Source organism: Hylaeus volcanicus, chromosome 8 (assembly GCF_026283585.1).
Source record: "Hylaeus volcanicus isolate JK05 chromosome 8, UHH_iyHylVolc1.0_haploid, whole genome shotgun sequence".
NCBI classification, from domain to species: Eukaryota; Metazoa; Arthropoda; class Insecta; order Hymenoptera; family Colletidae; genus Hylaeus; species Hylaeus volcanicus.
The window spans coordinates 1-25,333 of NC_071983.1; the positions used below are offsets into that span (position 1 = coordinate 1).

General features: G+C 32.7%; 6 protein-coding genes and 2 long non-coding RNA genes across 11 annotated transcripts; 3 read left to right on the plus strand and 5 right to left on the minus strand.

Annotated features, from left to right (window-relative positions):
• The first annotated feature begins 6 nt into the window (after window positions 1-6).
• On the plus strand, window positions 7-3,092 carry LOC128881053 (uncharacterized). Its single transcript, XR_008457974.1, has 2 exons — window positions 7-1,119; window positions 1,841-3,092. It is a non-coding gene; the product is annotated as an uncharacterized LOC128881053 (long non-coding RNA).
• LOC128881052 (uncharacterized) lies at window positions 2,742-3,420 on the minus strand. Its single transcript, XR_008457973.1, has 2 exons — window positions 3,325-3,420; window positions 2,742-3,226 (listed from the first exon to the last, which is right to left on the minus strand). It is a non-coding gene; the product is annotated as an uncharacterized LOC128881052 (long non-coding RNA).
• A 311-nt stretch (window positions 3,421-3,731) lies between these two features.
• Window positions 3,732-5,355, plus strand: LOC128881049 (dnaJ homolog subfamily C member 28). Its single transcript, XM_054131719.1, has 5 exons — window positions 3,732-3,868; window positions 4,021-4,152; window positions 4,261-4,356; window positions 4,433-4,786; window positions 4,861-5,355. Exons 1-5 carry the CDS (start codon window positions 3,761-3,763, stop codon window positions 5,251-5,253), a joined length of 1,083 nt encoding a protein of 360 aa, XP_053987694.1. The 5' UTR covers window positions 3,732-3,760; the 3' UTR covers window positions 5,254-5,355.
• LOC128881042 (trifunctional purine biosynthetic protein adenosine-3) lies at window positions 5,333-10,386 on the minus strand. The gene is made up of 17 exons (XM_054131695.1): window positions 10,172-10,386; window positions 9,829-9,911; window positions 9,571-9,660; window positions 9,244-9,491; window positions 8,977-9,176; window positions 8,698-8,892; window positions 8,477-8,607; window positions 8,179-8,389; window positions 7,969-8,104; window positions 7,641-7,863; window positions 7,371-7,565; window positions 6,961-7,216; window positions 6,680-6,883; window positions 6,368-6,514; window positions 6,009-6,277; window positions 5,665-5,922; window positions 5,333-5,571 (listed from the first exon to the last, which is right to left on the minus strand). Exons 2-17 carry the CDS (start codon window positions 9,904-9,906, stop codon window positions 5,386-5,388), a joined length of 3,027 nt encoding a protein of 1,008 aa, XP_053987670.1. The 5' UTR covers window positions 9,907-9,911; window positions 10,172-10,386; the 3' UTR covers window positions 5,333-5,385.
• Window positions 10,387-10,625: 239 nt separating this feature from the next.
• LOC128881051 (succinate dehydrogenase [ubiquinone] iron-sulfur subunit-like) lies at window positions 10,626-13,043 on the plus strand. The gene is made up of 5 exons (XM_054131722.1): window positions 10,626-11,689; window positions 11,875-12,131; window positions 12,287-12,584; window positions 12,660-12,782; window positions 12,879-13,043. The coding sequence occupies exons 1-5, from the start codon at window positions 11,501-11,503 to the stop codon at window positions 13,014-13,016; spliced, it is 1,005 nt and encodes a 334-aa protein (XP_053987697.1). The 5' UTR covers window positions 10,626-11,500; the 3' UTR covers window positions 13,017-13,043.
• Window positions 12,480-16,039, minus strand: LOC128881047 (serine/threonine-protein kinase Chk2-like). Of its 2 annotated transcripts, XM_054131715.1 has the most exons (8): window positions 15,474-16,039; window positions 15,082-15,357; window positions 14,697-14,953; window positions 14,435-14,638; window positions 14,193-14,366; window positions 13,951-14,115; window positions 13,656-13,874; window positions 12,480-12,796 (listed from the first exon to the last, which is right to left on the minus strand). In XM_054131715.1, exons 1-7 carry the CDS (start codon window positions 15,619-15,621, stop codon window positions 13,656-13,658), a joined length of 1,443 nt encoding a protein of 480 aa, XP_053987690.1. In that variant the 5' UTR covers window positions 15,622-16,039; the 3' UTR covers window positions 12,480-12,796. The 2 variants fall into 2 exon arrangements, with proteins under 2 accessions (XP_053987690.1, XP_053987689.1); XM_054131714.1 differs by lacking the exon at window positions 12,480-12,796 and having other exon boundaries at window positions 13,182-13,874; window positions 15,474-15,988.
• Window positions 16,040-16,665: 626 nt separating this feature from the next.
• Window positions 16,666-20,612, minus strand: LOC128881050 (ubiquitin-conjugating enzyme E2 G1). 2 transcript variants are annotated; one of them, XM_054131720.1, is made up of 6 exons: window positions 20,452-20,612; window positions 18,767-18,869; window positions 18,586-18,683; window positions 18,332-18,510; window positions 17,895-18,017; window positions 16,666-17,812 (listed from the first exon to the last, which is right to left on the minus strand). In XM_054131720.1, exons 1-5 carry the CDS (start codon window positions 20,495-20,497, stop codon window positions 17,937-17,939), a joined length of 507 nt encoding a protein of 168 aa, XP_053987695.1. In that variant the 5' UTR covers window positions 20,498-20,612; the 3' UTR covers window positions 16,666-17,812; window positions 17,895-17,936. The 2 variants fall into 2 exon arrangements, with proteins under 2 accessions (XP_053987695.1, XP_053987696.1); XM_054131721.1 differs by lacking the exon at window positions 20,452-20,612 and adding an exon at window positions 19,495-19,513.
• A 593-nt stretch (window positions 20,613-21,205) lies between these two features.
• On the minus strand, window positions 21,206-23,063 carry LOC128881048 (uncharacterized protein DDB_G0287625). Of its 2 annotated transcripts, XM_054131718.1 has the most exons (6): window positions 22,706-23,063; window positions 22,508-22,636; window positions 22,093-22,408; window positions 21,728-22,033; window positions 21,486-21,622; window positions 21,206-21,415 (listed from the first exon to the last, which is right to left on the minus strand). In XM_054131718.1, exons 1-6 carry the CDS (start codon window positions 22,737-22,739, stop codon window positions 21,255-21,257), a joined length of 1,083 nt encoding a protein of 360 aa, XP_053987693.1. In that variant the 5' UTR covers window positions 22,740-23,063; the 3' UTR covers window positions 21,206-21,254. The 2 variants fall into 2 exon arrangements, with proteins under 2 accessions (XP_053987693.1, XP_053987691.1); XM_054131716.1 differs by having other exon boundaries at window positions 22,093-22,636.
• Between the last annotated feature and the right edge of the window lie 2,270 nt (window positions 23,064-25,333).

Genomic DNA, 25,333 nt, shown 5'->3' on the forward strand with positions numbered 1-25,333 from the left:
GTATGATTCAAATGGCCAAAAATGGGAAAAAAAGATAACTTTTTGGTAACATCGTAACACCGTAACACCGTAACACCGTAACATCGTAACACCGTAACACCGTAACATCGTAACACCGTAACATCGTAACATCGTAACATCGTAACAGTAACACTAACATCGTAACAGCAACAGTAACATTCTAACAGTAACGGTAACAGTAACATTCTAACAGTAACGGTAACAGTAACATTCTAACAGTAACGGTAACATCGTAACATCGTAACATCGAAACAGTAACATCGTAACAGTAACAGTAACATCGTAACATCGTAACAGTAACAGTAACATTCTAACAGTAACGGTTACACCGTAACATCGTAACAGTAACTGTAACATCGTAACAGTAACAGTAACATCGTAACAGTAACAGTAACATCATAGCAGTAACAGTAACATCGTAACATCGTAACAGTAACAGTAACATTCTAACAGTAACGGTAACATCGTAACATCGTAACAGTAACAGTAACATCGTAACATCGTAACAATAACAGTAACATTCTAACAGTAACGGTAACATCGTAACATCGTAACATCGAAACAGTAATATCGTAACAGTAACAGTAACATCGTAACATCGTAACATCGTAACAGTAACAGTAACATTCTAACAGTAACGGTAACACTGTAACATCGAAACAGTAACATCATAACAGTAACAGTAACATCGTAACATCGTAACATCGTAACATCGTAACAGTAACAGTAACATTCTAACAATGACGGTAACATCGTAACAGTAACAGTAACATTCTAAAATGACGGTAACATCGTAACAGTAACAGTAACATCGAAACATCGTAACAGTAACGGTAACACCGTAACATCGTAACAGTAATAGTAACAGTAACATCGTAACAGTAACAGTAACATTCTATAGCGGGTTATCTCTGCGAGGGTTATCTCTGCGCGGGTTATCTCTGCGAAGGTTATCTCTGCGCGGGTTATCTCTGCGAAAGTTATCTCTGCGAGGGTTATCGCTGGGTTAGGTCTGGGTTAGGTCGGGGTTGGGACTGGGTTAGGTCTGGGTTAGGTCCGGGTTAGGTCTGGGTTAGGTCTGGGTTAGGTCTGGGTTAGGTCTGGAAATGTTGAAAATAAATAATAAATAAAATGTTGAAATACTTACATATTGTTCTATGCGTTAACAGTGTTATTATGTATTGTTGGGGCACCTTATACGTAGTTGATAATCTACCTGGAAAGATCGCATTTAAATAGAAACAAAGATGTTTGATTGATTAAAACCTCACAATATTGAATTCAAGTCGATTAAGTGCCTTAAGAAGGAAGAACAAGTATTAAGCCTATTCAGTAACACTAACAGTAACAGTAACATCGTAACATCGTAACAGCAACAGTAACATTCTAACAGTAACGGTAACAGTAACATTCTAACAGTAACGGTAACATCGTAACATCGTAACATCGAAACAGTAACATCGTAACAGTAACAGTAACAGTAACAGTAACATCGTAAGAGTAACAGTAACACCGTAACACCGTAACATCGTAACATCGTAACAGTAATAGTAACAGTAACATCGTAACAGTAACAGTAACATTCTATAGCGGGTTATCTCTCCGAGGGTTAGGTCTGCGAGGGTTATCTCTGCGAGGGTTAGGTCTGCGAGGGTTATCTCTGTGAGGGTTATCTCTGCGAGGGTTATCTCTGCGAGGGTTAGGTCTGCGAGGGTTATCTCCGCGAGGGTTATTTCTGCGAGGGTTATCTCTGCGAAAGTTATCTCTGCGAGGGTTATCTCTGCGAAAGTTATCTCTGCGAGGGTTATCGCTGGGTTAGGTCCGGGTTAGGTCCGGGTTAGGTCCGGGTTAGGTCCGGGTTAGGTCTGGGTTAGGTCTGGAAATGTTGAAAATAAATAAATAATAAATAAAATGTTGAAATATTTACATATTGTTATATGCGTTAACAGTGTTATTATGTATTGTTGGGACACCTTATACGTAGTTGATAATCTATCTGTAAAGATCGCATTTAGATAGAAACAAAGATGTTTGATTGATTAAAACCTCACAATATTGAATTCAAGTCGATTAAGTGCCTTAAGAAGGAAGAACAAGTATTAAGCCTATTCGATCAACATGATTTAAGTTGTATTCTTATATGCAACGTGAAGAGGGTTAATAGCAACAAAAAATTGAGAGACAGCTTTCGTTTGGTTATGTGTTAGGTTACCTTTCACGCAGCTCAAATGTTCATTTATTTATTTAAATAGGTAGTTGGACAAATGACAATTTCATTTGCTATACACTCATAGGTTAGGTTACAATACGTATTCCGTTACATTAAAGTGAATCTTTCACCAATAAATATCACATTGTACACTTCAACGTACTAATACATGCTTCTATCAAAGGGTGTACAACGTGTCGTCTTAAGGGGAAAAAAAGAAAATAAATAAATACATCTGTAACTAACATCCGATAACCTCCAGGTTGTTAACCTTTTGCACTTGAGAGATGACTGACAGTCCTAACTTAACCTCGATGTAGTTACTCCAAAAGTGACATGTGACTATCTACATTGATGCAGTAAATCTTAAGGTAGATAATGCTTACAAGGTTTAATTTTTTTTTTATTTCAATGTAATTCCAGTTATCAATCGTATAATTCTCTGACAGGTAAAGGAAACTTGATTATGAAAGGTTAAATTAATTCCAATCGTACAACTTCCAAGCTAATATATGGCTTTGCATTTACATTGTACAAAGTTAAGAATGCGTTCTGCAGTTGTTGATACATACTACAAAAAAAAGACAAAGGAAAAGGCTCTGAATGCAAAAGATTAACTCACACCTACGCAACGAAACATACATAGTTATACCAATCGCATAGAGAAACTTGTCTTATTTCGTTTGTTAACCAATGTATCACACGTTTCACAGTCCGATTTGCACACTGTATCTCACTGACGCTACACTAACAATTGCAGTCGTCTTCAAAAAAAAAAGAGGCACTCCTTTTGCAGGCTTCTTCTCCTCTCGTACAAGCTTCCGGGCACAATCTTGAACACCAAAAAAAAAAAAAAACAAAATTGGAATTATGTTAGATTATTTCTCTTCTCTGATAAAGAAACCAACGATAACAGTCGAAATAGCAATAACTTCGTTTTACGTGCCACATCCCAACACGTTCGCAGATTTGTTCGCTCGTATTCCTCTCTTCTCCCTACGAAATATGATGTATGTTAGATACAACTACAATCTCAGACTGTTTATGAATAAATAAATGCTTGCCATACTCGTGGGTAAAAAAAAATAACGCACCTCCTTTTCCTTTTTACCAACGACCTAAAGAAACCTAAAGTAACAAGATTCGATGAGGTTATGTCGTTATGTCGCCTGTGCTCGGCTTGCATCACGTAGCATGTTGTATCATTTACATATACTCACGTGTTTCTAACGTCATTAAATTGACGTCTTGTATCATTCTTAACAAATATGTAACTTTTTATAGTAATTAAATATTTATTTAACACCGCGTTAACATTTGGTTTACGATGAAAATAAAGTTTAAATTATTATCACTTGAAACATAATTTAAGAATAATATTGGCTGCAAAATTGGCTAGGTTACTTGTTATTTGGAGTAATATATTCGCAATAGAATAAACGTAGATATACACGTAATATCTAAACCAATTATGTAATCATAAAAAAAAATATATTAACATCATTACAGTATTCAAGTGTTTTGACAATCATGTTAAACTTTAATCGCCTTTATGGAAAATCAGTTGAGTATATACCCTGCATTCCGTATTCGGATTTCATGGTCGTAAAAAGATTTAAACATCGCCATTGTATGAAGGTATATGTACTACAATATTCACCTATTAAAACTAACTTTAATCGAGAGGCATAATAATTAGTAATAATGTAGTAAGACTTATCATCCTAGATACTGTAAATGTTATTGTCATAAATTTATATGTACATGCATTATTAAATTTGCATATTAAGAACTGGTACAAAACATTGGAGGTGTCGGAAGATTGTGAGGATGAAGTTCTAAGGTTGGCATTTGTTTACCTAGCAAAACGGTTTCATCCAGATAGTGGTACATCTGAAGCTAACGCTACCAAATTTTCTGAGGTATAATACGATCCTTTATCTGGAAGGACTTCTTGTTAATTATGTTGACAAATTATGCAATTTATTGTGTGTAACATCTATCTAAAATTAATAGTTTCTCTTGTATAGATTGAGAATGCTTACAGACAGATTCGTAAGGCAAGAATGGAGCAAAAAGAAAAAAAGGATGTGAAGTTGTCTTATGTTGAAGAATTTGACATTAAAGTATGTATACTGTATTAAATATACGTGCATGTCTGACATTCGTATAATTAAAAATGTATCTTTACTACCATTTTAGCATACAGCACCACAACATCGTCATTATTTAACTTACAATGTAGGAATTGGAACATACAGTAAAAGACAAAAGTTATATACAGCAGAGAGGGCTCAGAAAGCAGTTGATAATGTGACAGAGCATAGGTTGAAAAAGTTGCATGCCGAGGAACGTAACACATTAGTTGGACAAGATAAAGAGCGTGCTAAAGATATTAAAACACGTTTTGGTATGGATCGGTTGGTAGAAGATTTAATTCAGGAAGCAATGAATAAAGGTGAATTTAAGAACCTACCTGGAATGGGTAAACCTCTAAAAGAAAATACGATTACCCGAAACCCATACGTTGACTTCGTTACTTATAAACTAAACGAGGTATGAAACATCAATTTTAATTAAAAATTTATACTACTAGATGACAATACATTATACGAATAATTAAATTATAGGTATTAATAGAAAATGGATTTACTCCGGAATGGATACAACTATCTAAAGAAATTAGGGAAGAAACCGAAAATTTACGAAAGCAATTAAAACAAGCACGAAACGAAGTGGGTCCTCTCCCGTTAAGTTGCGCAGACGAAGCATCTTGGAAGAATATTGTACAAGACTTTAGATCTACAACAAAACGTGTAAATAATAAAATAGATAAATACAATTTATTAGTACCGATACTTCAGAAACAAATGTTTCATATTAAATTGGAAGATCTTGCAGAACAAGCACTTTCTACACCTCCAGAGAAAATAAATAGAAAACGTTCTAATAGTATTGTTAATAACCATGACGAAGGTATACTTGGACTGATATCTTCAATTATTAATAAAAAAATTTCATAGGAAATAAAATATAGTCTTTGTGAGTTTTCTGTTAACGGAGCTCCAGAGCTCTGTAGTTCTGTGAATAATAAACTACGTATCTGAATAAAAAATATAATTCGAGATGAAAAATAGTTATAAAATATTTGAAGTTTAGTAATTCCATACAATGGAATTATCTTCTTTCAATTTGATCCTTCCGGTAGCTAAATGTTTTAAAGCAAGGGGAAATATGCGATGTTCGACTGTTTTCACTCGTTCCTGAAGAGTCTCTACTGTATCATGTGGTAATACGGGTACTGCTCCTTGTTCGATGATCGCTCCAGAATCTATATCGATCTAAAAAGAATTTTCATCCAGAAATATACTCAAGTTATTTTTACAAGTATTAGATCAAGTTTTTATATCTAACATATCAAGAATATTTTGTACCTCGACGAAATGCACTGTACACCCTGAAACACGTACACCAGCTGCTAAAACATCTTTATGGGCACAAGCACCTTTAAAGGAGGGTAGCAACGACGGATGCACATTGATTAGCGCACCTCGCCAACGGTTTACGAAGCTATCTGATAAAATGCGCATAAAACCAGCAAGACAAATTATTTCAACTCCAACGGCATCGAGTTCAACATTCATCGCTGAATCGAAAGCTTCTCGGCTGGGATAGTCGGTATGTTTAATAACCTATTATCCAGCATTAAAGGAGAAAATATAGATAATACAGGAACGTGAAATAATAAGTAATTAAGGAGTTAACAAATATTAATTACCACTGTCTTAATGCCAGCTCTTTCGGCTCGCTTAAGTCCTTCAACATTTGGTTTGTTGGATATTACTATGACTATTTCTGCACCGATATGTTGCGCTGGATCTCGAGTCGCGTCGATTAGCGATTGCAAATTAGTACCGTTACCAGATATGAGAACACCTACTCTTCTCAAAGGTTTACTTAATCCCATAACGATGTCTGGTACGTATCGTTTCATTTCCAATTCTAAGGCCTCTTCAAAATTTCGAACATTCACCCTGGTTTGATTGTCTATGACATTTTGTACGATTAATACTCGCAACGTGTAAAGATATCGATAAAAAAAAAAATTATATTTAAATAATATTTGGTAAAAGTTACCTTTCTGTTCATTTATATGGCCAATAATCTTAGGATCTTCCGTTTGTAGATTAAGTAAAACTTCATCTTTATCTCTTTCTGAACAGATTAAAATAGCGCCAATACCACAGTTGAATGTTTTTAACATTTCTTCTTTATTTATTCCACCTAAATATTAATTATTTATGGATACGCATAAATGAAAAGAGAGAGCTTAAATCTCCAATATTAAGACTTGTTGGGACAACTACATCGGCACTATGCCAAAGCTCATTAAAATCAGTCAGCAGTGTCCTAACCTTGTTAGTCCATGCGTAAGTTTTTTTCTCTTACCAATAACTGCTAGCCAACTAAAAATTGGTTGTATTTTCCACTTAGTCGCGTCTAATGTTACTCCCATATTTTTTGGTAAAACTCTTGGTACATTTTCTGTAAGACCTCCTCCAGTAATATGCGCAAATGCTTTGATCAAATTTGTTTGCAAAGCGGGGATTACACCTTTTACATAAATTTTTGTCGGTTCCAAGAGTTCGTCGCCTTTAATATATATATACCAATAAATACAAATAAACTACATTTATGAAGACTAAATAAAACACAAAATAAACAAATACCAAATGTCCGGTTATGTTCTGAGAAAGGTGCTATATCCGAGTATTTTTTATTTGCCAATTTCAAAACTCTCCGAACGAGACTGAATCCATTGCTGTGTACTCCACTTGATTTAAGACCAATCACGATATCATCAGGCTTTATGTCGTTTACACGTGGAAGTAATCTGTTCCTTTCTACAATGCCTACAGAAAATCCTGCTAAATCGTACTCTCCATTGGAATACATATCAGGCATTTCTGCCGTTTCTCCACCAATCTGAAAATAAAGTTTTTGTTAAATTTATTTTAGTAATTAGTAATTAATTAAATTAATGTATCTGATACTTGATTGAATGTATATGTAGAGAAAAACTTGGTTCATGATCACATTCAATAAATACTTAAAAATCTGAAAATTGATTCCCACTTACTAATGAACATCCAGCTCTCTTGCATCCTTCGCTTACTCCATTTATAACATTAGTAGCTACATCAACGTTCAATTTACCACAGGCGAAATAATCGAGGAAGAATAATGGTTCAGCGCCGTGTGCGAGAACATCGTTTACACACATAGCCACTAAGTCTATACCCACTGTATCGTGTTTGTTAGATTCAAATGCTATCTGTAAAAATAAAAAATAAACTGACAAATAACATTTACGAAATTTTTGTTATATTTATTGCAAACGCATTCATACTTTTAATTTAGTTCCAACGCCATCGGTACCAGATACTAAAATTGGGTCTCTGTAACCCGCTGCCTTTACGTCAAATAATCCACCAAAGCCACCAATCGAACCTAATGTACCTAAACGTTGAGTGGAACATGTTGCTGGCTTAATTGCTGAAACTAACGAATCGCCTGCAGCTATATCTACACCGCTGCTTTTATAGGTAAGTTGTCCACGATTCAATATAGATCTGAAAAATATTACTTCGTTAATACTTTTTTATCCGCATACCTTTGTATATAAGGCTCAGGCTTAATGTTCCACTCTTTTCCGATAAGGCCTACATTGAACGCACCTTGCAATTCCTTTGTGTGCTATATCCGTTCTGAATTGTTTTCCTTCAAAGAATATGTTTTGAGCAGCTTGTGTTGCCTTGGCAGCAGCTAAAGCCAATGATGATGCTAAACTTACTGTAATTAGTACTCTTCCTCCTAATAAATAAATAACGTTTAAGTAATATGTAAATTATTCATGATATTTCGATATAAGCTTACCATTACCTTACCATTAGTCAAAAATTCTTTTTCGGGAGAAATATCTGTTCCACTATGGAAAATCAAATGATTTGGTTTACACAAAACATTATTGATGCCTGTTATAACTTGGCCTTTTGATGACGACGCTGGGTACCCACGAGATGCCAACACAACGCCAACAGCAAATACATCCTCTTGCCATGTAACTAAAGATTCAACTAACGAACCTTCGCAACAAGCCTAAGAGACAATATATCTCAAATTAATGTTAGTAAAATTGGTATATTAAGCAGTTCTTTAAACTGTGACTCGCCAAGTATTAATTACCTTCATAATCGTAAACAAATCTGATTTTAGCAACGGTAATACCACTTGTGTTTCTGGATCTCCAAATCTGCAGTTAAATTCTAGAACCTTAGGCCCATCTTTTGTTAACATTAGCCCAGCATATAACACACCTGAATTTTTGAACGCAATAAATTTCTGTCATGTTCAATTATTTTCAAAAATTTAACTTGTATTTTAATATATTTGTAGTATAAACGAACCAACAAACGGAATTTGTTCTTGTTTGAGACCACCAATGGTTTTCTGAAGAATATCTGATTTTACTACTTCGTAATCTTCTTGTTGTAATAAAGGACAAGGGCAGTAAGCACCCATGCCACCAGTATTTGGTCCCATATCTCCATTAAATATTCTTTTATGATCTTGCGCTGGTGCCATTGGTACAACAGTCGTTCCTATAATAAAAAAAACCCTAATGTTACTATTATATTAGAATTAATTTTTATAATTTTTTATTAAGTATATTTTATATCGTATACCATCTGTAAATGCAAGCATAGAGACCTCTTCTCCCTCGAGTAACTCTTCTACAACTATTGATTCTCCAGCAGATCCAAACTTTTTTTCTGTCAAAGTTTCATCTATTGCTTTACATGCTTCTTGTTTATCCTTTGCTACAATAACTCCTTTTCCAGCTGCTAAACCTGAAGCCTTTATTACAAGTGCTGGAAATGGTGCACTATAATAAATTGTTACACATGTAATAATTTTAAGGAAAGTATCTATGAATACATTTTTATATTTACTTTGTCACAAATTGCTTTGCTTCTTCTGCATCTGTGAATCCTTTCCATTTTGCTGTAGGAATTTCGTATCTATCCATAAATGTTTTTGCCCAGTTTTTGTCAGCTTCAATTCTGGATGCTGCCTTTTGTGGACCAAAGCAGTTGATTCCTACACCTTTTAATTCGTCCGCTAAACCATTGGCTAAATATTCTTCTGGTCCAATGACTACTAAATTTACTTTGTTTTTTTTGCTCCATTCTGCTACTTCCTAGAAAATATATGTAATGTTAGTACAGTTTTATACCATATATGTTAAAAGTAAATAATGAGAATAATCTGAAAAATACCTTATTATTTTTAATATTTAGTTTCACTAGGGAAACCTTATCAACCGTTGAAATTCCACTGTTTCCAGGAGAAACATAAATTTTATTCACCTACAAAACCATTTAAGTTTAACCATATAATTGAATGAATGTATCACCATGAGTTACGTAAATTATGATTACAAGAGTATTAGACTGAGAGTTTTTGCCACTAAATCTTACTTAAATACATAAATGTATCTCATTTATATGTTAATTCGTTATGTTTAAAACACTCACATTTGAAGATTGTGAAAGTTTCCAAGCAATTGCATGTTCTCTACCACCGCCACCGATAACCAAAACTGTGTACTGCATAGTATCTGAAGGATATATCCAAGTATTATACATATATGACAAAATATAGTAAAGAGTAGTTACACTTTAGCGTAATAAAATTAATAATATCGTTAACAGTATTGATTATGTTATCAATGATCGAACAAAAATCATTGTAATAACGCTATAAAAGTGACAAATTGCTATCATAATTATAGTGTCTTATATAATGTAAATTACTATAAAAAACTATAACCTTCGTCTTAGTAATAATTATTTTATATACTTTCGACACAGTACGCACCTTTTCAATTGTTTTTAATCTTCTCTTCGCGTTCTCTTGATAGTAGTATATATATATATATATATACATATACATACACGTGCTTCTATTTAAATTCTTCGGTCGATTTATGATATTTAAAGCATGTATTTGTGTATATACAAACAACGTTACTCGAAGCAACAGGTGGCAATGAAGCAATGTACAGATTCTTTAATATCCTTTCGCTTATGTTAATTGAACTACTTGTAACGAAATACTTATTCATGTATCGTCATTTGTGTATATAAAGAAGACTGATTCTTCGCAGGGGTTAATACTTTATAACCCGCGTATCCGATAACTTCTGATCTCTTAGAACGATTCGTGACTTTTAAAGAATACATATCTTTTATTGTGAAACACATGTGTTCGGCAAAAACACATGAACATTGAAGACAAATCAGAAAAATAAATGGAACTTTTTCTGGAACAAAAAAAACGAACAAAATATTCTTTCTTGCTTATAAAAATAGACGGTTACAATATAATACTAATTGGCTTCGTATCGAGAGTGGGTCTTTTTTTACATCGCTTAAAAAACTTTCGTTAATATCACAGCTAGCAGTTATAAATAAATAAAATTGGTTTCAAGTATTTATAAATTTTTATGAGTGTCAATAGAAATGGATTTTTGCGCAAACACTAATTATATTTATAAGAATACGAAAGTTTTAAACAATAAAAATCTTGAAAATATGTTTACAAAGAGATAGTAGGAAATATCGGTTGTTACAGCAACATTTACGTCAAATACTTGGTACATATGATGCTTTTGTGTACATTCTAACAAAATAATGATACTGTAAGCAATAATAAATAGACATGTCGAACAAATAACGAACCTCCCGGTTCGGTAATTCTATTCATAAAAACAATAAATCGTACTAGATCCTACTACTTTTATTTCAAATATAGTATTGTACATTGGTTATATAAAAATCTAATGTATCGAATTGGAGTTGAATACAGTTGAATGCAATTGAATTGATTGACTCCTACCAGAGAGCGATCTAAATACATGTTTGAGAATGAAAAATTTCTAAGCTCACCCGCTCACGAAGCGGCTTAGCGAGCAGTAATCTTTCTATATAAATGTACTCATTTTGCAATCGATTTGAAATTGATGCAAACGATGCAAACAACGGTGAAGTTCTTTTGAACGATGATAATTTGTTTCTATCTAGTAGGCGAAGAATTGTGCACTATCGTCATCAAACGTAATGATCGAAAAATGAAGCAATTAAAACACGTCCTTGTAACCTGACATATCATATCTACGAATCTTCTTCAGAAATATTTATTACAAGCATGTTTAATATCAATATCATCGGTCGCTCGAGGCAACTTTGGCCTTCTACAATTTCGTCTGTTTGTCGAAGCAATCGTCGATGCCATAGATTTATGTTCACTGACAAAACGGACAAGAAACCGACCGAACAAGAAAACATTGTCGATTCCCAAATCGCTGTTATAAAAGAATGCAAAACACCTCCAGAAGTTAGCAATTGAAAATATTTTATTTCAGTTTTTGTTATTGGGAAAATTCAAATTCGCCATAAAGACTGATATTTTCTACATTTTTCATATATTCTTCCACTATTCCGTTCCCTTTCTATTCCTGGAACCTTATATCCTTGAACCTCTTTTACTGATACTTTTAGTTACTAATAAAAAATATGTAGGAACGGAAAACAGAGGAGAAACCGAGACTCCAAACAGTTCGGGTATATCGTTGGAATCCAGAAAAGCCAAACGTGAAACCATATATGCAACAATTCACGGTGGATTTAAATAAATGCGGTACGATGGTTTTGGATGTGTTGGCGTTAATAAAGGCACAACACGATCCCACATTGTCTTACCGAAGATCGTGTCGCGAAGGAATCTGTGGAAGTTGTTCGATGAACATAAACGGTGTCAACACCTTGGCTTGCATCACGTAATATGACATCATGAAAATACGTTACTGCTTTAAAATTATTTATACTTGCTCGATTAACGCCAACTATCTAAAAAATTTTAATAAACACGAAAGAAAATGATGTATTTGTTATTATTACCATGAAATTTGATACATTCCTTCTTTGCTACCAGAAAAGTGACACAATCACCGAAACCAATAGTTGTATATCCTCTACCGCATTCGTACGTAATTAGAGATCTGATAACGGACATGGAAGAATTTTTAAAACAATATCAAAATATCGAGCCATTTTTAAAGCGTCCAGGGGAAGAAAACTTTCTTGGTTTACGACAGATTTTGCAGAGTCCAAAAGATAGAGATAAACTCAATGGCTTGTACGAATGCATACTTTGTGGATGCTGCACTTTTGCCTGTCCACCGTATTGGTGGCTTGGTGATAAATTCCTGGGCCCCGCAACACTTTTGCAGGTATACTTCAAAGAAACATAAATACATTGTCGATTTCAACGAGTAACATATTAGATAAAGATTGAGTATCTCTAGGCATATAGATGGATAATCGATTCGCGCGATATGGGACACAAAGAAAGACTCAGCAAATTGCGAGATTTTTATTCGGTCTATCGATGTCACACCATTTTCAATTGCACAAAGACGTGTCCAAAGGTATTAAATGTTATCTAAAAAAAAAAAAAAAAAATTAGAAACTACAATATGTTCAAAAAATTTGTATTTCATTATTGCATCGACAATTTTCCAAAGGGTTTGAATCCTGGAAAGGCAATAGCCCAAATAAAGCGATTGTTAGCTGGACTTGCTAAAAAAGAACGACCAGAAATGGAGACTCCACTTCCAAATCCTTGCAATGGCGAAGAAATATACCAATGCAAAGAAGAATAGATATACGAGAGAGAAAAAATGTTCGAGGTCGACGAAATATTATTTCTGGGATACTCGCAATTGTATATAAAACGGACTTTTTTCGATTAAATACAAGTTCTTATATACTTTCAAGTTGGACATCATTGAATTTCATTCCATCAATAAAATCGTATAAAAAAGGGGTACATAAAATAGTTGACGAATGTTTAATGACCAGAAGTATATAAAGTACAAAAATAATTTCTTAATATTATAACTTAAACAACATTTTGGTAATCATCTCGGATACTGTAGTTTCATTGTTAAATATTTTTGTAACTAATGTTATTTTTAGTGACGCTATGATTGTACTAGCAAGGTAACTCAATAAAAAATGGAATTACTTTTAATTTCACTTTTTACCAACTTAATGAATTACGTTAATTTTTTACGATACATCTGTGAACTTATGTTTATTTTGGAAATTAATCACGTTATATCATAAATATATTTCTCAATACGTAACAAATAGATTAAATCTCACTGTTTCTAAAACAACATTATGAAAAAGTCTATGATTGTGCAAAAGTACAATTTCTAATATTTTATCTTGTAAATACAGTATTCGAAAATAAGAAATTTCAAGTAGGTAATTCTTATAATATATATTATTTGTACTTAAGTATCCAATCGCGCTCGTTTTCTTAAACGTTGGTATTTTTCATTCTTGTATTGGCAATTGCTGGGAATATTTGAAGGTATTATATTTTCCTCGTTATCTACTGATAATAAAATGTCCATGGTATCCCGGAGTTCGCGATCCTGCAACCAAGGATGTAACAAAACTTGCTTTATAGTAATCCGTTTTTTTGGATTGGTGGTCATCATGCGCTTGATCTAAAAAGTAACATTATTAAAAACTAAATACACATTTCTCATTATAGAACTGTATTAGATAACATCGTGCTTATACCAAATCTATAGCTTTCTCTGAAACGTGTCCAAATTTTGTAACAGGAAAACTGTAACATCCTCTCATTATTTGATCCTGCAAACTAGAATTTTTGTCGTGGCAATTAAAGGGAACAGAACCACTTAAACAAGCATACAGTATTACTCCTAGACTCCATACATCTACCTAGTAAAATTGAAAATGTTATAAACTATATATTCTTAAATAAATTAATGCGTGAATATACGCTTTAATGTACACACTTGATTCGTATAAGAACCACGTCCAGTACTAAATAATATTTCCGGTGCAACATACATAGGAGTTCCACAGAATGTTTTCATCATGGTTTGCGCGTCAACCAATTTTGACAAACCAAAGTCAGATACTTTAGCTAATGTAACGTCCGAATCGCTAGCTAGTAATATGTTTTCTGGCTATAAATTGATAATATTCATTTACTGTTTCTTCTTAACATAAATACATACATTTACCCAAGTAATACCTTTAAATCCCTATGAGTTATACCAGAGTCATGAAGATAACTAACGGCAAGTACAACTTGATAAAAAATTAATTTCGCAGTCTTTTCCGACAATTTGCCTCTGCTCTTTATTCTTTCAAAAAGTTCACCGCCCTCCATTAATTCTAGAACTATATATACTGCTTTCGGACTATCCACGATTTCTTCCAATCGAACTACGCAAGGCTGAAAGTAAAATATTTGTTAATACGATATTATTATTTCTGTAAATGTGCCAACTTACATGTTTCAGAGCTTTTAATATTCTAACTTCGTTCATAATTTTCTCAGGATCGTTTAAAGGATGTCTCTGACCATTTGTTCCGTCGCCTAATTTCATGATTGTTTTCATGGCAAACTTTTTACAACCAACCTTGGAAAACACCAATTTTACCTCCCCGCATGCCCCAGATCCTAATTTACGCGACACAGCATATTTGCTTCTCAGTTCTACAGGTAAATCGTTGCACTCGAATGCAATAGTGCTCATGAATACATATACTGTTAAAAATAGGGAGAAGATGTTTTAGCTTACTCTATAAAAGATGATTTAACATGTACTATAGATACTGAATTTACAGATATGTCAGTACTACTACAAGTATAACATATAAAGTATAAATATATACCAGAAACGTGAGATTGTGCTAAAGATATAATATCATTGCTTTCAAGTACGACCTTCTTTCCTCTGCCCACTTTCTTTTTGTTAACAAATGTTCCATTTTGACTCAAGTCTTCCAAGTATATTACGGTATCCTTATTATTTTCATTAATAAATTCCCTTGTTATCCTAAAGTGTATTTTACTTATAACACTCAGCCATTTTGGTTTTAATTCGTTTTCAGTTATAGGTATATCGCATTTTTCTGACCGACCAAGTGTATAGACGTCTCTGATCATTTCTACATAAATAATTATTTATATTTAAGCATTATCAAGTACAAAAACGCAAACTATATTCTCGAGTCATAATTAAACGTATATATCTTAGAAATTGTACAGATATAAATATATTTACCAACTGTTTTGAAAGCTACAGGAATTGGGCATAATCTTCCCCACACAATCATAGTTTGTTCTTGTGATAATGCTTGAGACTGGGTTAAACATACTGAATCCGTACTCTGAGTATCGGGTAAAGTTAGAACAATGTGTTCATCGTTCATAGTTATAAATTAATTGGTTCAATATAAACCAACAAATATTCGTGGACCACGTTTAAATTTCCGATACCAGAACAATAAATCGCGATGAAATCCACCGTGAACGATACTAACCCATAGCATACGATTTCAGCCTTGTTTCTTATTCGATTACTTTTTAAAGCGCGATAAACTTTATTGATAAGTGAACAGGAATTTTTCGACGATTCAATTATTTAGAAAATTATATGAAACATACAAGAACGTTAAATTGCACAACTTTAGGCTATAACGTAATTTACGATGTCAACACGTTCTTGAAATCACGGCTGATCGTGGCTGTAAAGTTTCCAAACTTCACTTTCACGACTGTGTTTCCATGACAATAAACAAAGGCAAACCAGCGGTTGAACCGCTATTTAGTAGTATTACTATTTATCGAATACTAGTTTATAAATGTTTCCCTTTACAGATTCTTTAATTGTGTACGTTCGAACAAGTCAAAATTCTGATGATAGAACACGCATTCCTTTTATAAAATAAAATCTTTAATTTTGTACAGTATACAGGATGTGCCAAAATTGGTGGTCCAAATTTTTGATACGTACATACAATACATTTCCGAATTATGAGGCATTATAAGGTGGAGGCAAATTTTATTTCGACACATTTCTGCTTATTTCGACGAGTATTATATACATTCAGGGTTTGAATGATCGATTTTAGCATACCCTGTATAATTCGAATGCTTTTGGAATGTCGATAAATCAGACATCACCTGTATCTACGTGGTTTAAAATTCATGTCACATATTGTAATGCATTTTAGATGATAATAAATTGTACAATTAATTATACATGTGTCACATTTGATCAATAATCAATAATAAGATATAGCATCACATTCATTTGTCTTAATCTTTGTTCTTTTATCAGTGCTTCATTCTCTTTTAAATGCTGAAACTTCTATTCTGTGTTGTCTTCTTCTGCATCTCATTTCTATATACTCAGTTTATTGACTATTAAGTAACAATTTATAAGTTAAACCAATGATATTGGATTAAAAAGAACTTATATACGAAATAAAGCAAATTTTATTAGAGTATGTTCTAATCTGTTGAAAATAAAGCATTGTCAGCTCTTATACAAAGGGAAATAGTTAAATCACGGTATAAAAAGTGATTACTTTGTTTCAGTGATAAGTATTAGAAAATATTTTGTTATATCATATAGCATTTGTCGAGTTGAACAAATGTGCGAAAACAGGTTCAATGTAATAGACATGTTTCACCTCGTAAAATTTAATTGGCAATATAAAATTGTATGTAGTTGAACAAAAGAATGTTTTAAAGTTAAACACATCCATGATATGGAACCGCAAGTTTCGATCTAATAGAAAGTTAGGATCAAATAATCACTTTACAAAACTGACACAGGTCGAAAGAAAATGTATACAGTCATTGTAATGTGTACCTAATCTTATGTTACGTTTACTAGCTGTAATTAATGGTATATTTCTAATAATATCGTTATTAGCATTATTATCACTTTAATTAGAATTCGTTATTTTGGCAACTTACGGTTCGTTAGAAATTTCACATATCTTTGTATAGCCGTGATTGTACAGCTTAATCGATATAATCTTTGCTGCGGATGTCACAGTTAATTCACATATATTTTGTTTCCATTTTTTACTGGCATTACATTAACGATTGTAGCATATATGTACCGTGTATTCGACTTTACAAAAATTTATTACGAAAGTAAGAAAATACGAAACGACACTAAGGAATTATTATTCAATGATAAACGTAAACATTTTAAATTACAGGATTTCTGATGTAAAGGGTAGGTCTAGCTCTTGAGCAGGAGGGACAGGGAAGTTATGTTTGTAACTATTAGTATTAAGGTAATAATCGTACAGATGATGTTTTTTTGCTTTATGTATACGTGTAAATTAGTTTTTTAGCTGTTTATTATGTAAAAGGTGAGCTGCATGTATTTCCTTTATGTTCTTCGTATCAATGGATGGTACGTCAGTGGCGGTGGTATAAACTTGATAGAGGCGTGCGAACTTATCTTTTATTTTCACACATACTCTCTGTCTCCCTCGCACTGCATAAGGATGGGTCAGGCTTTATCCGTTTTTAGTGGCACTGTGATTCATTAGCTTAATGCTGAGCATCGGTTTCTTTTTTACAGTGCTTACGGCTTCCCTACATCAATATGCCAAGAGAATGATCGAAATGCAAAGAAGAAATATCGAGATTCACGTAACACGTACGTCGTGAAACTTACCAGAATTAAATAAGTCTTTCCATTTGAATATTTATTCATCTCCTACGAACACTCCTCTTGGCTTTTTCTGACACACCTCGCCACCTTTCTCTTGAATTCTGTGTAACTTTCCCTCCACTCTTTCTGTAGTATTCAAACAATTATTGTTAGTAAGCGAGATAGTTATTTACAATAGCATTAACCTTACCACTTTAATGGTTCAAATGGGAAGGACAGTTGGCATTCTAGAGCAAAAAATATTTGTCTATCACTTAATGATTATGTCTTGAAAAGTCTCGATAAGTTGACAACAAATATTGTTTGTTCCGAGACACTTGATGACATACCCGCTTCAACATAAAATAGGCAAAGTTGTTGCTATTGTAAATAATTACCATAAATAGCATTTGAATACTAAATAAAAATTAATTTCTATAAACACATATAATATTACTTACGGCAGCATCCACATTAGCAGGGCTTTCATCATTAGGATCTGCAAGCATACTAATAACGCTTATGAGGATAGTCTCGACTGTGTGAACTGGTAACCACCGTTCCGATGCTTTTTCGTAGCCCCACTTGTCATCTCCAGGTTCGTGTAAAATCGATATGCACACATTACCGTTTTTTTCGACTATAAATATAACATAGTATTATTTCTATTTCTTTTCTTCGAGTAGATTCTAAAGTTTAGAGAGAAGTGACTTACTGTTTGGATGCCATATTTCTGTTATAAATTTCATTCTTGGTGGCCTAAGTGGATACTCCTTTGGAAATTCTAAGTGTGCTTTGAAGAACCCACCTTCACTAAAAGGTGAAAAATACTTATAAAATTGCATGAAATTATATAAATTATATTATATTTGATTGTGAATAAATTAATTTCTTACTATAACGTATCTGGAGGTCCAATAATGAGTACTTCCCACTGATATATGTCATTGTCATCTATGAGGCCTGCTGAAAACCCTTCTACTGGGTTTTTATTTAGTTCTACAAGAATAGAAGAAAACCTAAGCGAAGCACTTTTGTCGATTGTTATATTAAATATGTGCTTGAGAATATTTTCACTTAAAAATTATAAATACATAAAATGCAGAGTAATAAAATGTAAAAAGACTAAAATTATATGTTTTCAAACAAAAGAAAGCACAAAATGGTTGAAACTAGCGATGCACAAACTTCTCTTTCATCAAGTTTATCCATCTCATAAAATAAAATAAAATAAAATTAAAGACAAATTTAGAAACCTATAATAAAGAGGAATAAGGATAGAATTGTTGTAATTGAACAATTTAAAAAGAAATGACGTAATAACAGTTTATAAAAAATATATACTCCAAACTCTTTAACTAAATATTTCAGAGATAATATATACTTTCTTCCTAAATACATTTGATAAATTCTCGAATGAAATTTTCAAATTGCTGATTCCGATGAAAAATTAGATTAGCAATTAGAAATAAGGTGATAGAAATGAAAATCTGAATTCTATAAAATTTGCAACAATTTAAGAATGAATGTGTCTTTGCACATTTCTTCAACTTCAAGAAGCCAGTAGAACACAGAGTGTCTGACTAAACTTTAATAATAAATTTTACACTAGTTTTTACCTTACCCGAAACTTAACAAAACGAAATAATGATTACATTTTATGTGGACCAATAACGAAAGAGATTATGCAGCACTTGTTTAAACGTACGTACGTACAATACGTACAAACGTACATTCGTTAACACTGAAAAGATTAAAAGAAAACGATTAATACTGAGATTAAAGTTCATTTGCAGAAACGACAGAACACTTTTGTTATTCGATGCGTACAGGTTAGGTTAAATCGACCCGTGCTAAATAACCGTCAGCGGCCACGAGTTAACGACGGTGAGTCAACGTTGATATGATATTTCACGTAAAAATTTCAATAGGAAGCTCGCGATAGCATTGATCGTAGAATGAAAAAGGAAATTTAAGCGTGGAGAAAAACGATATAATCAACGGAGATGTTTTATGGCGTGAATCTTATGTGAAAAGTGATCGAGTATGGATTGAAGAAAGCTGACCTTCGGTGGTCGTTGCACGGGCATGATTTTCTCTGTCTTTTTTTTTAGTTCAAACCGCGTTGTGCACGGTGTGACGTGCGAAATGCTATAAATAACATCGCTTGCGATTATTTTCGGTAACAGCAAAACCGGTCTTCGCTGTATGCGAAAACGGCTTCTATCAGGACTAAGAGATTATACTCGCGGGGTAAACGCGATACTGAATGCTAGGTTAAAGTTATTCATGGGAGGTACACTACGGTTCCGCGTAGCCGTATTGATTTTCACGCCCTAATCGGGCGCAGAGCCACCATGAGATAACGAAAGGCTTAACCGGTGCCCAGATAAAATTACGAAGGTCTCAGTGAGGCTGATACCGCGGGAAAAAAATATTCACAAAGACAAATTCGAAGGTCGAGACACGGCAGCGACGAGGTCGCACGAGTTTGGAGTACGAAAACGGTTCCGGCTTTTTCTCGAGCTCGAATGCGCTGCACGGATCACACTTAGCACTTATACGTTTATTTACTGGGTACCTGCTAATTGTTTTCGTAGTAGAAGCGCGGACTGTGGCTCTGACATTAATAAAAGTTCCGTTAAATAAGACTAAAGCTGAAAACAATCACTTTTGCTTGACTGGAAAGATGGCTAGGTACGTCGCGGAAGCAATGATTGCGCATGCGTCACTGCTAAAACATATGTTCTTCCGTCTCTCTGTGCGCCGGCCTGATCAAACACCTGCGCTCTCTGCTGGAAATTTAACAAATATATTGCAGCACGGATTACTTTTAGCTATCGATAAGCAATATTTGTTATTGGTCCAGGATAATGAAATATGTATGAAAATTCGTAGCAACGGTTAATATTGTAAACAAAAAGAAATCACTTTTACATTTGTAATCTGCAAGCACAAATTTATCATTTTTTTAATTCATTCGTAATTATGAATTATTCTTCGTGCTTTTGTTTGTAAGAAGTAGAAGATAGAAAAATGAATACAAGAATGAAAATTACAGGATCTTTCAGCACATTTCTTTATCGAACGAATTACTTAGTTACCGTGTCTCCGACTGCATCTTCTTTATTGTATTTGAATTTGCAAATGACAAATTCTGCGAAAGGAAGGATTTATATGTTACTCTGGATCAACTGATAAAAATTCAGAATTATTCTTAAGATGCCAAACAAGTACGCTTAAAATTTTTAAATTGCGATTTTCTCGAAATGCATTATCATACTTTTACTAAAGTGTGAAAATGAGTGTATAGATTTATTAAAATATCAAATATATACAGTTTATGATTTTATTGTAACATATATTGCACAACAAAATAATAATTTATGCATTCATTTTTACGTAAACCTTAGGTTTGGAAAAAACCTTTATACCTTCTTCTAATTTATTTAGTTGTTTTTCTATTTCCGTCTTCCGTTGTTGTGCCCTGAGGGTATCTGTTTTTATAGGCATCATATTTAATTCATTCACGTAATCTTGATAACCTGTAATGTCGATAAAAAAATTGTAATAAGAGAAAGAAACGTTATTGTAAACGATTCTTTAATTGCATACTCTTCTTCAGTATCTGCAATGTTTCTTTGCGCTCATGTTCGGGTAAATGAACGTGACCACTAGGACAATCAGGATCCAATTCCTCTGCTTTGGCCTTTAGTTCTTTTTCTTGAGCTTCCTTTCTGGTTTTTATATACCTAATAAACCAATAATTTGATCATAATAAAATAGCGATCGAATCTTCTGAATTACTAGCATTATATTAATGAATTTGGACAAAAAATGGGTTTGTAATATCATACTTAGGAACAACACCCTTGCGATAATTGGCTGGAGGAACATTATTACTATTATTTAGTCGTGTCGCTATTTTACTAGCTACAGAAGTACATTTCTTATTTAATTTTGCAACATCTACTTCCGCTTTAGATGGAAGTAATTCGGAACCTTTTGAATTATTTTTATTCTGTAAACTTTTATCATAAACTTTAACATCCCCTTGATCTAAAGGTGTATTTGTTGTATCTCTTAAAGCTTTATCATTCTGCTGATTTGGTTCATTTTTATTTTTCGCATCGTTATTGTTTAAACATTTCTTTGAAGGGTATCTGTAGGAAAATTGTGTCAACATGAAATATAAAACGTTACAATTATTCTTAATGCGTACCTTATCATCCCATCGGAATATAAATTATCCATTTCCTTTGCATCCAGTGTTTGGATACCTTGATTTCTGAATTTACTTTGTACATTTCTATTGTTATCGGTATGTTTAGTTAAATCACACGACAAATTAGGGTCTGATGAAACTTTTTCATTTGTTTTCTTTGCAGATTTATGCATATTCTTACACTCTTTTCGTTTTTGTTTAATCGACGAATGATTGTTTCTCGTTGGATGTAGCGTATTCTTTGTAACAGTTGTAACGGTAGTTTTGTTCAGCATCGACGAATTGGATTTCATATATGTTTTTGGTTGCTGATCTGTTTTGTTATTAACGATTAAATTTATATCAATGCATTTATGCTTCTTTACCTGAAGATTTGAATTCATTTTTGATCGAATATTTTGATATTTATTACCAATGCTTTTTTGTTCGTGTATTCGTAGTCTTTGCACTTCTTCTGCTTCTTTATTTGTATGCAAACATTGTTCCATACGACGGAGATTCCTTACATTTTCGTGTATGAAATCTTTTTGCTTTACTGGTTCTAAGGAAAATATAACAATTATTAAAGATATAATTATCGCTAAAAATTAGTCACATAATTATATCTTACTTGGATCGGGGAAAACACCTTTTAACGTTGTCATATTTACAAAATAAAATAATGCGATACTTGTGACGAAAAATTATTCACTAATTTCGCTGTTAATTTACGAAACAAAAGCGTAATTTACATTTTAGTAACAAACAAAATTGTCACATTAAATGGGAATAATATTTTCAACTGGGTAATTTTTAACGCACAATTTCAATTTTCTTGCGATCATCGTTACCAAACAAACAATGTTGTTTATACACAAAAACTCGTTCCACAAACTATACTAACTATAGTATTGACAGATAAAAGATAACCACTATTGTAGATACATAGGTATCTTGTCCAGTTTTCATAGATTAAGATAGACTAGATTAGATAATCATCATAAATCTTGTCAAATTCGAAAACACTTGATTGACTGATTGTAAAGGGAGATGAAGGAATATTAAAGACGTGTGAGTATAAAACTTTCAAGTGTTGCACATAATATTGTTTCATCCAAGTGGTTATTTACAATAGAATCAAGCAAATTTTTGTTGGTGAATTAACTAACTTCAAATTGGAACTGTTTCGATCAGTAACGAAATAGGTCCTGCTCCTGTCACTAGATGACACTACCAATTATGAATTTTATTTATAAGGGTGCAAAGTCGTATCCAATCTTACATTTATTCGTTCATTATTGCTTTACATTACTTTGTATACGCGTTACTTGGTTATTCTCTGATATATCCTGCCAGTAGTTTGTTAGGGCTCACTGGCCCCCTTATAGCTTGGGTACCTCGAGTTTCCTGAAATCGTACTGTAGCTAGGACATAACTACATGCCTCGAGGATAAATGCCACCGATTATTTTAACTGATTATATTTTGTACACTTTTGAATGATCGAGCGAAAGCAAACACTCTTCCTTTATATACAATTCAAAATAATCTTAATAATTTCTCATTCGATTATCGTACACATATATATTTATATTACATCAACATTTACTTCATTAGTAAGAGATTTTTACATATTTTACATTTTTGGTACATAATTTAAAAAAGCATAATCTTATTACTGAAGAAAAAGATCGAAATTATAAAGTTGTGTAGTTTTATGGAAGAGTACTATGTGGTTTATAAAAAAATTACAGTATCTGCCGTAAAACAGGATAGTAAGTCCATCTAGCGTTTCAATACAAGAACTAAGAAGATCATTCCATTGAGGATGTATCCAAGTCGAAAGTCTTTTATTGTCAAAGTTAAAGACTTAAAAAGAAAGGAATAATGTTATTATTTATACATAAATAGTAACATGTATTCCATTGTATTTGTATTCGTTCAACGTGTAGCTTCCTACTAGCATGAATCTGTCGCGGTCATGTGGTTTTGTTTACTCGCCTCTTTAATTTTACATTCAACAGACGTTACAGTAATTATGCGTAGAATTTACTATGCTCTTTAAATAGCTTAATTTATACAAACATTTGTAATTTTACAAGTATGATGGAATGAAATACATGTGTTTAGTTTTAGTTTCAAGTTGCAACTATGTACATAGTAATTTCTTCCTTCTTTCGAATCAAAGATTATAGATACATACATAAACAGAAATATAAAAAGTTTATTCGAAAAGGAGATTTTTGTTTTGACATTAATTGTTTGGAGACTAATAATGTATTATACATGTTCCAGTTTTTAGTATCTGTATAATTGTATGTTGTTATTTCATCGATTGGAAATGTTACTGACAACGGGACGAGTAGATTTAAAAGTCTGACATTACCAGAATCTATCCTTCAAATTTACCGATGACAAAACGTTAAATTACATAGTGTATATTTGTTTTGGTCTAAAATTCACATTTTCTACTGAAACATAATTACCGTTTATTTATATGTATGTATATGCTTGTTAGAGATATTTCTCGCGATAGATGATGTATCTTCGAAATACCAGGTACTTACCGCAACATGTGAAAATAATTGTATCGTTTAACATCAGACAATTCGTTCGTTCGACATATATCGTAGTAAAATAAAGGAAAAAGAAAATAATACTGCAAAGAATTCAGCATAGTCGATATTTTCTTCTCATTGAATTCGTTACAATGTAATTTTTTGCCTCGTTCTTTTGTTTCTAAGATTTTATCAAAAAACTTAAAAGTTTCACATGATTAATTATTGTATGTATTAAATACAAGTTCAAGTATACCAGTTATATGTAGGCCTGCTGCGTTTGTGTATGTATTATGACTTTTGTTCGTGTGTGAGCGTTAAGTTTACATGTAAATGTGCAACAAACGTATGTTGCTATGCATATGTTATACATATACATGGTAAGAAAATGAAACATACATATATTTGATTCGTAAGAAACATTACTGGAGACTAGAGAAAACTTTTTTCATTAATAAAGTTTATTCTATAGCTTGTAATTTCGATTTTAAGCAACAAATTGGAAAACAATGTTTCGTTGTTTATATAAAGAATACTTCTTTTTCTTGGCCATAAGAATATTGAAATCTAGTTCGATAAGGATGACGTATATAAATTGTACACTTTTATACCTACGGTTTTACCTTTGAAACCGTTTCTCGTAAAAGAAAATACATATATACATATAATATTGTAGGGAAAATATACACCGTTATACGTAAT